This window comes from Piliocolobus tephrosceles, chromosome 1 (assembly GCF_002776525.5).
Source record: "Piliocolobus tephrosceles isolate RC106 chromosome 1, ASM277652v3, whole genome shotgun sequence".
NCBI classification, from domain to species: Eukaryota; Metazoa; Chordata; class Mammalia; order Primates; family Cercopithecidae; genus Piliocolobus; species Piliocolobus tephrosceles.
Window position 1 is genome coordinate 206,666,456 of NC_045434.1, and position 14,409 is coordinate 206,680,864.

Below are 14,409 nucleotides of genomic sequence, written 5' to 3' on the forward strand. Positions count from 1 at the left end.
CTTTCAATCAAACTTTCAAGGAAGACAATCTTACATAAAGTCTTCCTGAGAAGAGAAAAAGTCCCACATGGGTATCACGATAAAGAGAAGTTATAAGTCAATCTCACTTCTGAATATGAATATCAAAGTCCTAAGCAAAATGTTAGCAAATGGAATCCAGCAATATATTGAAAGCATAATAGAAATCATAATCGTGTTGGATTTCATGAATGCAAGTTAGGTTTAACATTAGAGAATGAATTAATATGGTTAGCACAATATAGAAGATTAAAGAAGAAAAATCAGAATAATCTAATGGATGTAGAAAAAGTATTTCATAAAAATCATAGCAATTGTGGTTAGAACTTTTGGTCAACAAGGAGTAGAAGGACCTTCTTCAACCTGATAAAAGGTCTCCACATTTGAAAAGCCTTCTGCAAACACACTTACTGGGGAAATGCTGAAAGCCTTCCCTCTCTTTGAAATCAGGAACAAGGACAGCCCCCGATTACTACACTTCTATTCCACATCATGTCAGATGTCAGGAGTAATGTCAGAAAAAGAAATAAAATGAGGGCTGGGAAAAAAAAGAAGTAAAATTGTCATTAATCTCAGATGATATGATTGTATAGTTAGCCAATCTAAAAGCTGGTACAGATACATTATTTAAGTTAATAGAAGAGTTTAGCAAGGTTGCTGGATGATACAAAGTTTATATTTAAAAATCAAGGCTGGGCACAGTGGCTCACGCCTGTAATCCCAGCACTGTGGGAGGCCGAGGCGGGCAGATCACCTGAGGTCAGGTGCTCGAGACCAACATGGCAAAACCCTTCCTCTACTAAAAAATACAAAAGTTAGAAGGGCATGGTGGTACATGCCTATAATCCCAGCTACTCAGAAGGCTAAGGCAGGAGAATTGCTTGAACCTGGGAGATGGAGGTTGCAGTGAGCCGAGATCGGGCCATTGCACTCCAGCCTGGGCGACAGAGCAAGACTCCATCTGAAAAACAACAACTATATTACTTATACCAGCAAACAGAAAAAACAATAAAAAGATACTATCTTCATTCTTTTTTCCTTTTTTTTTTTCTAAATAAATAAAAAAAGACAAAGTCTCACTATGTTGCCCAGGCTGGTCTGGAACTGCTGAGCTCAAGTGGTGCTCCTGCCTCAGCCTCTACAAGTGATAAGGTGAGCCACTTGAGCCCTGCACCTGGCTCCCTTTACATTCTTTTTTTTTTTTTTTTTGAGATGGAGTTTCACTCTTGTTGCCCAGGCTGAAGTGCAATGGTACGATTGTGGTTCATCGTAACCTCTACCTCCTGGGTTCAAGTGATTCTCCTGCCTCAGCCTCCCAAGTAGCTGGGATTACAGGCATGCACCATCACGCCCAGCTAATTTTGCAGTTTTAGTAGAGACTGGGTTTCTCCATGGTGGTAAGGCTGGTCTCAAACTCCTGACCTTGAACTCCTGATCTACCCGACTCGGCCTCCCAAAGTGCTGGGATTACAGGCGTGAGCTTATCTTTTTTTTTTGAGAGGAGTCTCACTCTGTCACCCAGGCTGGAGTGCAGTGGTATGATCTCGGCTCACTGCAACCTCTGCCTCCCGGGTTTAAGAAAATTCTCTGCCTCAGTCTTCCAAGGATCTGGGATTACAGGTATCTACCACCACATCCAGCTAATTTTTGTATTTTTAATAGAGACAGGATTTTTTCATGTTGGCCAGGCTGGTCTCGCACTCCTGACCTCGTGATCCACCTGCCTCGACCTCCCAAAGTGCTGGGATTATAGGCGTGAGCCACTGCACCCGGCCTCTTTTTTCTTTTCTTTTTGAGACGGAGTCTTGCTCTGTAGCCAGGCTGGAGTGCAGTGGCACGATCTCGGCTCACTGCAACCTCCGCCTCTCCGGTTCGAGCAACTCTCCTGCTTCAGCCTCCGGAGTAGCAGGGACTACAGGCACATGCTGCCACACCCTGCTAATTTTTTTTTTTTGTTTTTTAGTAGAGACGGGGTTTCACCATGTTGCCCAGGCTGGTCTCGAACTCCTGGGCTCAGGCAATCCGCCCGCCTCAGTCTCCAAAAGTGCTAGGATTACAGGGGTGAGCCACCGTGCCTGGCCTACATTCTTTAAAAAAATTTTTTTTTCTGCAGCATAAACTCTAAGAAAAAAAAGCGGCCGGGCGCGGTCGCTCAAGCCTGTAATCCCAGCACTTTGGGAGGCCGAGACGGGTGGATCAAGAGGTCAGGAAATCAAGACCATCCTGGCTAAAACGGTGAAACCCCATCTCTACTAAAAAAAATACAAAAAAACTAGCCGGGCGATGTGGCGGGCGCCTGTAGTCCCAGTTACTCGGAGGCTGAGGCAGGAGAATGGCGTAAATCCGGGAGGCGGAGCTTGCAGTGAGCTGAGATCCGGCCACTGCACTCCAGCTGGGGCTACAGAGCGAGACTCCGTCTCAAAAAAGAAAAAGAAAAAAAAGCTTTTTAATAGGGTAAAAAATAGGAGGTACCTAGAAATAAATTGACGAAAACGTTCTTTCCAGAGAAAATTATAAAATTTATGAAGACATATTACAGAAGACCTAAACAAATGAAACAGATATATCACATTCAAAGGTTGAAAGGTTAATTTTCTAAGGACAGAATCACTTTAAGACATACTTCCCCTATATCAAGATCATGAAGGTATTATTCTCAGAGCCTCTAAAAGCTGCATAGCTTTGCCTTTTATACTATCTCTAATCTCCCCAAAAGCACTTAAGAATCAGTATAAACCCAGTAAGACACCAGTAGGTTTTTTGGGTTTGTTTTGATGGAAGTTGGCAGAATTTAAAATGTATACAAAAGTACAAAAGACCAATAGCTATTATGCTTTTGAAGGAAAAAAACCTTTCCCCAAATCGAAAAAACAAAGTGAGATTGGTTCTATCAGATATCAAGATTATTTCCAAATGATTTTAAATACTTAAATATAAAACGCAAAGCTATACAGCTTTTAAAAGCTCTATCAGAAGAATACCTTCATGATTTTGATGTAGGGGAAGTATGTCTTAAATAGAAACAAGGAAGAACCAATCACAATGGAAAATATTGATATGAGTGAATATATTAAAAGAACTTACGTTCATCAAAAAGACATCAAATACAAGAATATATTCATGGCATCATTATTCAAATAACAAAAAACTGGAAAAACTGTCAACAACAGAATGGATAAATACACTGTAGTTTATTCCTACATGCAATTTTCTTTCTTTCTTTCTTTTTTTTTTTTTTTTTTGAGACAGGGTCTTGCTCTGTTGCTTAGGTTGTAGTGCAGTGGCATGAACACGGCTCACTGCAGCCTTAACCTCCCAGGCTGAGGCAATTCTCCCGTCTCAGCCCCCCAAGTAGCTGGGACTTCAGGTGTGTACCACCACGCCCAGCTAATTTTGTATTTTTTGTAGAGACAAGGTTTTGCTATGTTGCCCAGGCTGGTCTCGATCTCCTGGGCTCAACTGATCTGCTTGTCTCTACCACCCAGAGTGCTGGTATTATAGCTGTGAGCCACTGTGCCTGGCCATCCAATTTTCAACAATGAGAATGAATATTAAAGTCCAAATAATGACATGTATGAATCTCAAAAACATAAGCTGAGAGAAACCAGATACAAGATATATACACTATATTATTCCATTTGGATAAAATTCAAAAATGCAAAGATGAATCTATGCTGTTAGAAACCAGGATAGTGCTGACCTTTGGGAAGTAGGTAAGTAGGTAGTGGGAGGGAGGGGCCTTCTGGGCTGATGACAGTATTTTGTTTCTTGATCAAGTGAGGCTCACATGGATGTGTTCACTGTGTGAGAATTCACTGAGCTTCACACCCCTGACTCGTGCATCTTTCTGCATGTGTATTACATGTCAATAAATAATTTTAAAATGTGGGTATCATGAAAATAATAAAAAGTCAGCCAGGTGCAGTGATTCACGTCTGTAATCCCAGCACTTTGGGAGGCTGAGGCGGGTGGATCATCTGAGGTCAGGAGTTCGAGACTAGCCTGGCCAACATGGTGAAACCCCATAGCTACCAAAAATACAAAAATTAGCCGGGCATGGTGGAGTGTGACTGTATTCCAGCTTTTCAGGAGGCTAAGGCAGGAGAATCGCTTGAACCCGGGAAGTGGAGGTTGCAGTTAGCTGAGACTGTGCCCTTGCACTCTAGCCTGGGCAACAAGAGTGAAACTCCATCTCAAAAAAACAAAACAAAACAAAAGACAAGACACAGAATGGGTGAAGATATTTGCCACACAGATAAAAGACTATGAGAAAAAACAGGAAAAAAAGAGATGAACATATAAATAACCCCTACAAATCAATTACAGAAAGGCAGATAATCTAATTAAAAAATGGGTAAAAGACTTAACAGACAGGCCCGGTACAAAGTAATCCCAGCACTTTGGGAGGCTGAAGTGGGCGGATCATCTGAGGTCAGGCGCTTGAGACCGGCCTGGCCAACATGGTGAAACCCTGTCTCTATTAAAAACACACAAAAAATTCACCAGGTATGGTGGCTTGTGGCTGTAGTCCCAGCTACTCTGGAGGCTGAGGCACAAGAATCACAAACCCAGGAGGTGGAGGTTGCACTGAGTCGAGATCTCACCACTGCACTCCAGCCTTAGAGCCAGAGTAAGACTCTGTCTCCAAAAAAAAAAAAAAAGACATAACAGGTAGGCATATCATAATGAGGGCATCCAAAAGGCTCATATACAAATGAGAAGATGACTTCCTGTTGCCAAGAATTTAAAAAAAATTAAAAACAAAAGAAACAAATTAAAATAAAAAAAAGAAGAAATCTGTGTTCCTTGCACTTATAATGGATCTTTTACTCATGTATTATTTCATAATACCCTGCACTGGTCATCTGAATGCAGGGTATGTGAATATTGGTCCACTGATCTTCCAAACAATGACTTTTTTTTTTTTTTTGAGATAAAAGTCCCACTCTGTTGCCCAGGCTGGAGTGCAGTGGCGCGATCTTGGCTCACTGCAACTTCTGCCTCCCGGGTTCAAGTGAATCTCCTGTCCTAACCTCCCGAATAGCTGGGATTACAGGCGTGCACCACCACACCGGCTAATTTTTGTATTTTTTTTTTTTTTAGTAGAGACAGGGTTTCACCATATTGGCCAGGCTGATCTCAAACTCTTGACCTCATGATCTGCCTGCCTCAGCCTCCCAAAGTGCTAGGATTACAGGCATGAGCTACCGTGCCTGGCCAACGTATTTTATTATACTTATTAAAAAAAGAATGGGCTGAGTGCAGTGGCTCATGCCTGTAATCCCAGCACTTTGGAAGGCCCAGGCAGGAGGACCACTTGAGGTCAGCAGTTCAAGACCACCCTAGTCAACACAGTGAGACCCTGTCTCTCAAACAAAAAAAAAATTTTTTTTTTTTTTTTGAGACAGAGTCTCATTCTCACCCAGGCTAGAGTGCAGTGAAACCATCTCGCCTCACTGCAACCTCTGCCTCCTGGGTTCAAGTGAATCTCCTGTCTTAGCCTCCTGAGTAGCTGGATTACAGGCGCGCGCCACCATATCCGGCTTTTTTGTATTTTTAGTAGAGATAGGGTTTCACCATGTTGGCCAGGTTAGTCTTGAACTCCTCAATTCAGATGATACGCCTGCCTCAGTAAAAAATTAAAAAAAAAAAAAATTAGCCAGTGGTGCATGCCTGTAGTCCCAGCTGCTCAGGAGACTGAGGCAGAAGGATCACTTGAGCCCAGGAAGTTGGAGCTGCAGTGAGCCGAGGCTGTGCCAGTGCACTCCAGCCTGAGTGACAGAGTGAGATCCTCTAAAAAACAGAAAAAACCACACACTTGGATGAACCAATCTCATAATAAAATTTTGAGAAGCTGTCATGATGGCCAATACAAATTTTTTGAAATTCTAATGTTCTTGGAAGACTGAATTTTATCCCTGGCAATAAATACCACCAGCTGTTTGCTTTAAAGTGCCACATCACTTCATCCGTTTTTGAGAAAATGTCTGCCAAATTCCCAAGTCTAAATGACCACAGTTCTCTGTCATTTTTCCAAGTAAAAATGATGGTTCCATTAAGAAAAGTGGCAAGGGAGGCACTTGTCCTTAGGACATTTGTACTTTGTTGTGCAGCAGGACGGCTTTATGCACATTTCCCGTCTCATCACATAGAATATTAAATCTATCAAAAAGACATGTACTCAAGGGTTAAGGTTTAATAAAATTAACACTTCTTACTGCTTCATCAAGGATATAAGGTGAGGTTGGGCACGGGGGCTCACGCCTGTAATCCCACCACTTTGGGAGACTGAGGTGGGCAGATCACCTGAGGTCAGGAATTCAAGAACAGCCTGGCCAACATAGTGAAACTCCATCTTTACTAAAAATACAAAAATTAGATGGGCGTGGTGGCAGGTGCCTGTAATCCCAGCAACTCGGAAGGCTGAGGCAGGAGAACTGCTTGAACCTGGGAGGCGGAGGTTGCAGTGAGCCGAGATCATGCCACTGCACTCCAGCCTGGGCGACAGAGTGAGATTCTGTCTTAAAAAACAAAAGAAAACAAAATATGTAAAGTGCATCTGGTGGTGTTTGTTTTTGCTGCGAGTGATTGGGGTGAAGCACACAATGATGATAGGTGGCCTAGTGCCCGGCCTGGATTCATGCACTGTCGCTGGCAGCTTCACCCACTATTGCTTTGGCACTATCGGTGCAAATGTCAACACAGTGAAAAAGGCAAATCATGTCTTGATATGATCTCACAGACTTCTTCTTGAAGGATCTTTGAGAATCCCCAGGAGTCTATGAACCACATTCTAAAAACTGTTGTCCTAGAGAATTCTGTGCTTAGGTAATGATATTCATTGCAACACTATTCCTCAAAGCCCCCAGTGTCCATCAACAGAAGAATGATTCAATAAATCATAATGGCCATAAATACCATATAGCAATGACAACAAATTACACAGAGCAACAGGAAACCACTGGTGCTACTAGCGGTCATTAAGCCACCTGCTGTTGGGAAAATTGAGTTTGTTAAGCATACACTTGATATCCACAAAGAGCAGGTTGGTAAAGCAGCCATTCTACCAGTAATTTTGTAAATGTATTTGATTTACAATTTTCCCCAGGGGATAAATAAATATAATTCTCAGAACTATAAACTGTTCCTAAAAACCAATTAAGGAAATCCTCATCCATTAACGCTGGATTGAGATGATCTTCTCTTTTCTATTCGGACACTGGTATTTGTTTTCTTCCTGACTCACAGCACCTTCTCGTCTCCATCAGGAACCCCCTTGTCTTATGTGCTGGTGGCTGTTCTGAGTTTTGTCCTTGGCCTTCTTCTGGCCTTACTTTACATACAGCAGTTGTCCCTTAACTGCAGAGGATACATTCCAAGGCCCCCAGTGGGTGCCTGAAACCACATAGTGCTGGGTGCCTGAAACCCACAGTACTGAACTCTATACACACTGTTTTTCTCCTATACACATACCTACGACAAAGTTTATCAATTAGGCACAGCAAGAGATTAACAACAATAACTAATATTAAAATAGAACAGTTCTAACAACATACTGCAATAAAGCGATGTGAACATGGTCCCCCTCACTCAAAACATCTTATTGCACTGTAGTCGCCTATGTTTTGGACCTGGTTGACTGTGGGTAACTGAAACCTCAGAAAGCGAATAAGGGGTAAGGGGGGTAGATCGGGGAGACTACAGTGTTATGCCAGGAAGATCTTACCCTACTCAGGACTTCAACCACTAACCATTTACTGATGATCCACCAGTTTCTATCCTCAGCCTGTATACCTTTCTTAAGATCTCGATTCCTATACCCAACTGTAAAAAGGACTTCTCCCCTTCTATTTCCTACAGGCAGCTCTAATTCAATATGTCCACAGCCAAAGTTCTCATCTTCCTAAACCTGCTCTCCTTTCTTTACAATCCACTTTCCCATCTGGTTTCCATGGTTTCAGGCACCCTTCTTCTGTGTTCACAGGACACCTGAGCTGCCATTAGAGTGGATGGTTAGGTCTCTCTCCTCCCAACTGAGATGCTTGAGGGCAAAGACTAACTCTGGATGTCAGAGCTGGCTCTGTGTTTGCTACACAGCAGGCAGGCAATGAAATGTTTATTGAATGAATGAAATAAAGAATTTTATAAAACTTCTTTCTAGCCTTCCTTAGGAGGACAGTCAAAATGTCCTTGTAGGCTGGGCGCAGCGGCTCAAGCCTGTAATCCCAGCACTTTGGGAGGCCAAGACGAGGTCAGGAGATCAAGGGGTCAGGAGATCACGAGGTCAGGAGATCAAGACCAGCCTGGCTAACCCGGTGAAACCTCGTCTCTACTAAAAAATACAAAAAAGTAGCCAGGCGCGGTGGCGGGCGCCTGTAGTCCCAGCTACTCGGGAGGCTGAGGCAGGAGAATGGCATAAACCCGGGAGGGGGAGCTTGCAGTGAACTGAGATCCGGCCACTGCACTCCAGCCTGGGCGACAGAGCGAGACTCTGTCTCAAAAAAAAAAAAACAAAAAAAAAAAACTAGTCGGGCAAGGTGGCGGGTGCCTGCCTGTAGTCCCAGCTACTCAGGAGGCTGAGGCAGGAGAATGGCGTACACCCGGGAGGCGGAGCTTGCAGTGAGCCGAGATCCGGCCACTGCACTCCAGCCTGGGTGACAGAGCGAGACTCCGTCTCAACAACAACAACAAAAAAAATGTTCTTGTAAATAAAATATGTTCATTATACGGATTTTGGAAAACACAAAGATTAAATTGATACATAATTTTACCATCGGCAGATGATCACTATTAATGCTTTCCAGTATTTTTTTCTTTTTCTTTTTTTCACTTCTTTTGAGAACATTGGTAGCAGTATTTCCAGTTCTTCCTATGCATACACAGGTATTCATGTTATAAAATTGAGATCAGTGTTTAAATTGTATAAATAATTTTGCATCCTGGTTGCTTTTTAACATTATGCAATGAAAATTATCCCTATCATGAAGTATTCTTGAAATTGACACTTTAAATGGCTCTATAATATTCCCTTTATGGGATGTACTAATAATTATCCTAGTTGTCCTACTGTTGGATACTTACATTTCCCCCCCAGTTTTCACTATTATGAAAATTGCTTAATATCTTTAGATGTTAAGTCTTTGTTTGAGTTCCTATTCCCTTAGTATAGATTCCTGAAAGATGGTCTCACCTCCCTTAGGTCTTTGTTTAAGCCCTCAATGAGGCCCTTGTAGGCAATTCTGCCTTCAAACAGCAACCCTTCTCCCCTAATACTCCACATTCCTCTTTCCTGCTTCATCTTTCTTCTCAGCACTCATCACTATATAACGAATGATAACAGACTATATTATACTGTTGGTTTGTCTTTCCCAGTAGGACACAGGACAGGGAATTCTGTTGATCTTATTCAGTGCTGTACTCCTGCACCCAGAACAGTGTTTGGCACACAATACTCAGGTTTACTCATGAATTTAGGTGATTAATACAATATTACCAAATTCCTTTTCTGAAAGCCTACTTCCTCTAGCAAGATAGTACTTGTTTCTGTACACCCTCAACAGTACTATTTTAACTTAAAAAATCTTTGACAGTTGGATGGGTGAAAAAAGGTTAATGTTCTCAGATTACTCATGACATTTAATTTTTAAAAATGGTTATTAGTCATTTGAATCTCTTCTCAGAATTTTGTGTTGATTTTCTTGATTAAACCTCTTTAGAAATTAAAAATATCAATAGTTTAATATTTGTTGTAAATATTTCCCTAGTTTTTTAACTTTACATTTGAAAGTATTTACATGAAAACATAAAACTTAGAGTCAAGTTATTAAGATTTTCCAAGATTTTTTTCCCCAATGCTTTTTACCCTTTTCCACCTTAAGATCAGATAAATATTCATCTGTACATTCTCTCAGTCTGTGGTTTCTTCTTATTCCTTCTTATTACTGTTTTACATTTAACTTTTAAATTCGTTTTGTAAAAAGAGTATTGGTTTTCCAACAGGAGACCTTTAAAGGTGTTAAGGCCGGGCGAGGTGGCTCACGGGCGAGGTGGCTTACAAAGCCTGTAATCCCAGCACTTTGGGAGGCCGAGGTGGGCAGATCATGAGGTCAGGAGATCGAGACCATCTTGGCTAACACGGTGAAACCCCATCTCTACTAAAAATACAAAAAATTGGCCGGGCGCGGTGGCTCAAGCCTGTAATCCCAGTACTTTGGGAGGTCGAGACGGGCGGATCACGAGGTCAGGAGATCGAGACCATCCTGGCTAATACGGTGAAACCCCATCTCTACTAAAAAAATACAAAAACTAGCCGGGTGAGGTGGTGGGCACCTGTAGTCCCAGCTACTCGGGAGGCTGAGGCAGGAGAATGGCGTGAACCCGGGAGGCGGAGCTTGTAGTGAGCTGAGATCTGGCCACTGCACTCCAGCCTGGGCGACAGAGCGAGACTCTGTCTCAAAACAAAAAAAACAAAAACAACAACAACAACAAAAAAATACAAAAAATTAGCCGGGCGTGGTGGCAGGCGCCTGTAGTCCCAGCTACTCGGGAGGCTGAGGCAGGAGAATGGTGTGAACCCGGGAGGCAGAGCTTGCAGTGAGCCGGGATCGCGCCACTGCACTCCAGCTTGGGCGACAGAGCGAGACTCTGTCTCAAAAAAAAAAAAATAATAATAATAAATAAATAAATAAAGGTGTTAAAATTTTTAAATGTTTTAAATTAAAAATTTTAAAGCAAATGGTACCAAATTAGATAAAAAAAATCATTAAAAAATGTTGTGCATCTGAAGGAAGAGACTGAAAACTCATTGATCCTTCACCCATTTTGTTCAATTTTGCTGCTTATTTACGTAAAATCTTGGGATACAACGTGAAGAAAATCTTAAACCAAGGTGACCCTCACGTACCTGGATAACATCGGCAGGCTTGTTTATATGTTCTTTAAAGATCAAGAGGGTGGGGGTGTAGACATTGATGTTGTACCGCCTCGTCATCTCTTCCGTTCCTCTCAAACCCACATATACGTATCCAAATGTTAAATAATCTTTATATGCAAAGGCAGTCAACTGTTAGAGCGTAATAGAGAGGAAGAAAATAAAACTACAGCAAAGATGTAAATGACAAATCAAGTAGGGCTTTTCACATCACTGAGCAGAGAGACGGATGCCAGCTTATACAGCTCCACTAGGTCTTCTGTATCCTTGTATACTTTCAGGAATGCTATGGTATTCCATGTGCAAAAACTGTACCAACAAGGTAAACAGAAATAATTCATTTCTTTTTCATAGTTAAGGCAAAATAATCACCTTGAAATCTGTACTGGTCAGGAGGCATGAGTCTGGGGATTACCTGTACTGTAATTAGGTAAGATGGCAGTGACCATGCCACTGGTCAGGACACCTTCCTCTGCCATCTCATGTCACAGTGACACAAGAGGTAGTGGGGAGTGTAGGTAGGCTGGGAGTATAGTGGGGGAATCATTCAGAGGGCAGGTCTGAAATCAAAGGGAATCGCGCTCACAGTTCTGTAGTGAGAACTTGGGTGGGTTATGACTGCTCTAAGCCTCAGTATCTTGGTCTATGGAAACAGGGATAGTGGCTAGGCATGGTGGCTCACGCCTTTAATCCCAGCACTTTGGGAGGCCGAGGTAGGCGGATCACTTGAGGTCAGGAGTACAAGACCAGCCTGGCCAACACGGTGAAACCCCATCTCTACTAAAACATAAAAATTAGCCAGGCGTGCTGGTGTGTGCCTGTAGTCCCAGCTACTCAGGAGGCAGAGGTGAAAGAATTACTCGAACTCAGGAGGCAGAGGTTGCAGTGAGTCTAGATCACGCCACTGCACTCCAGCATAGTATGCACTCCAGCATAGTTGACAGAGTGAGACTTGGTCTCAAAAAAAAAAAAAAAAAAGCCCACTGCGGTGGCTCACGCCTGTAATCCCAGCACTTTGGGAGGCTGAGGCAGGTGGGTCATGAGGTCAGGAGTTTGAGACCAGCGTGGCCAACATGGTGAAATCCTGTCTCTACTAAAAGTACAAAAATTAGCTGGGTATGGTGGTGCGTACCTGTAGTCCCAGCTACTCGGAAGGTGGAGGCAGAAGAATCGCTTGAACCCAGGAGGTGGAGGCTGCAGTGAGCCGAGATCACACCACTGCACTCCAGCCTGGGCAACAGAGTGAAACTCTGTCTCAAAAAAAAAGAAAAAAAAAAAACCCCAACAGAAACAGGGATAGTATCTCCATCACTGGGTTCTTCTGAGGATTACATGATATGTGCATAGAAAGCACTAGCACAGTAACTGGCATTAGTCAGTACCGAATGCATGATGGTTAAGTAAAATTTCTGGTCTTCAAACATTTCTCATGGAAGAAACTGTTTCTTACAAAAAAGACAAATAGGCTGTAAGTTCCAACTCAGAGATTACTTTCTGCTAAACAAAAAAGAAAAGAAAAGAAAAGAAACCATTACCCCAGCACAGAAAGTACCTTGTATAACAGTGGCACAATGGGCGTTTGGTCAAACAGAAGGACATGTGGCTTATTCTCTTGCTGCCAGCCAGAGAGGAATCTGACATAATTTTTATTTGTAACCTTAAATTGAAAATAGAATGTTAGTCTCAACATTTAATTCTTAACAATTGTATTATACTCCAGTCAGGAGAAAATAAATCAAATAAGTGTAAAAGATTGCAAAAAATAAAAATGCAGACAACTAATCTTTTTGTCTTCATTTGGCTAAAACTATTAAAAGAATGGTGAAATTGATTTCGTATTTTCATTGAACTCTTGCAGACTGAAATCATAATCCTGTCTGAAACAATTACTGACCATATTATAAAAATTGAGCTTCCAGGCCGGGCGCGGTGGCTCAAGCCTGTAATCCCAGCACTTTGGGAGGCCGAGATGGGCGGATCACGAGGTCAGGAGATCGAGACCATCCTGGCTAACACGGTGAAACCCCGTCTCTACTAAAAAACACAAAAAACTAGCTGGGCGAGGTGGTGGGCGCCTGTAGTCCCAGCTACTTGGGAGGCTGAGGCAGGAGAATGGCGTAAACCCTGGAGGCGGAGCTTGCAGTGAGCTGAGATCCGGCCACTGCACTCCAGCCTGGGTGACAAAGCGAGACTCTGTCTCAAAAAAAAAAAAAAAAAAAAAAAAAATTGAGCTCCAGAGTTGGTTCTCGCTTAATTATAGAGTATACTTCTTAATACACTAGCCAGCAGAAGATAATGCAACACTGCCCCTTTCAATATCTATCTATCTAGATATCTACCTACCTATCTATCTATCATCATTATCTATCAGGCCTCAGTCTCCCATCTATCTGTCTATCATGCCTCAGTCTCCCAGCTTGCCCCTCGCCCCTTTTTTTTCTGAGACAGGGTCTTGCTTTGTTGCCCAGGCTAGGGTGCAGTGGCAAGATCATGGCTCATTGCACCCTCAACCTCCCAGACCTCCCAGGATCAAGTGATCCTCTCATCTCAGCCTCCTGAATAGCTGGGACTACAGGCACAAGGCACCATGCCTGGCTAATGTTTGCCTTTCTTGTAGAGATTGGGTCTTAGTATGTCGCCCAGGCTGTCTTGAACTTATGGACTCAAGTGATCCTCACACCTCAGCCTCCCAAAGTGCTGGGATTACAGGCGTGAGCCACCACTCTACGCCAGCTTGCTCTTTTTAAACAGCTTAAATAAAAATAAGGTGGTCCACCCCCCTATACATTATATAATTTCATTTATTGTTATCTGAATTGTTACTTTCCCCCGTGGATATCTTAAAATATTCCTACTGAGAGAAGAAATTAAAAACATGAATAAATTATCTAGCTAGAAATTTTTCATAGTCGTTAAAAAAAGTTTATCTTTCCATACTGCATCTAGAATGATTTACATAAAACTCAAATTTGATCATTTCACTCCTCTGCTCAAACCCCTACAATAGCTCCATCACCCACGGGCCAAGGCCCAAGTTCCTGAAAGGAGCATGGAGGTGTTCTGAGGCCCTCACAGGGAGATTCCTAATAACCTCTCTAACCCCCCCAACCCCCTCCTCTGCTGCTCACCAGTGAAAACTTCTTACAAAGCAGGCTATTTCACGTCTCCGATTTCTGCCTGCCTGCAACCCAGCCCAGTCCAACGGTCACTTCTGCCAGGAAGCCTTTCCCAACTCATTAGGATGGGCTCCAACATACTGGAAATAACTACCCGCTTGGGAGCTGCTTGAAACGGCTACATTCATCTATACCAGGCACAGAATAGGTATTTTATATAAATGTTTGAGGATCTATCAGGACAATCTATTATCATTTTAGGAGCCTACAATACTCTCTGACCTTTTAAGTTAACTCCAACAAATATTTCTTCTATAGATAATGATCCCAGCAGGACAGTCTAGG

The 14,409-nt window shown here is 42.6% G+C and overlaps 1 protein-coding gene across 5 annotated transcripts in view; it reads right to left on the minus strand.

Annotated features, from left to right (window-relative positions):
• The window catches only part of DNAJC16 (DnaJ heat shock protein family (Hsp40) member C16), a 47,568-nt gene that overhangs the window by 14,434 nt on the left and 18,725 nt on the right, over positions 1–14,409 (minus strand). For all 5 annotated transcript variants that reach the window (XM_023193529.1, XM_023193531.1, XM_023193530.1 and 2 more), the window contains 2 exons: positions 12,501–12,605; positions 10,922–11,080 (listed from right to left, as the gene is read on the minus strand). In XM_023193529.1, the coding sequence (XP_023049297.1) occupies positions 10,922–11,080; positions 12,501–12,605 (264 nt within the window). The remainder of the gene's footprint in view (positions 1–10,921; positions 11,081–12,500; positions 12,606–14,409) is intronic.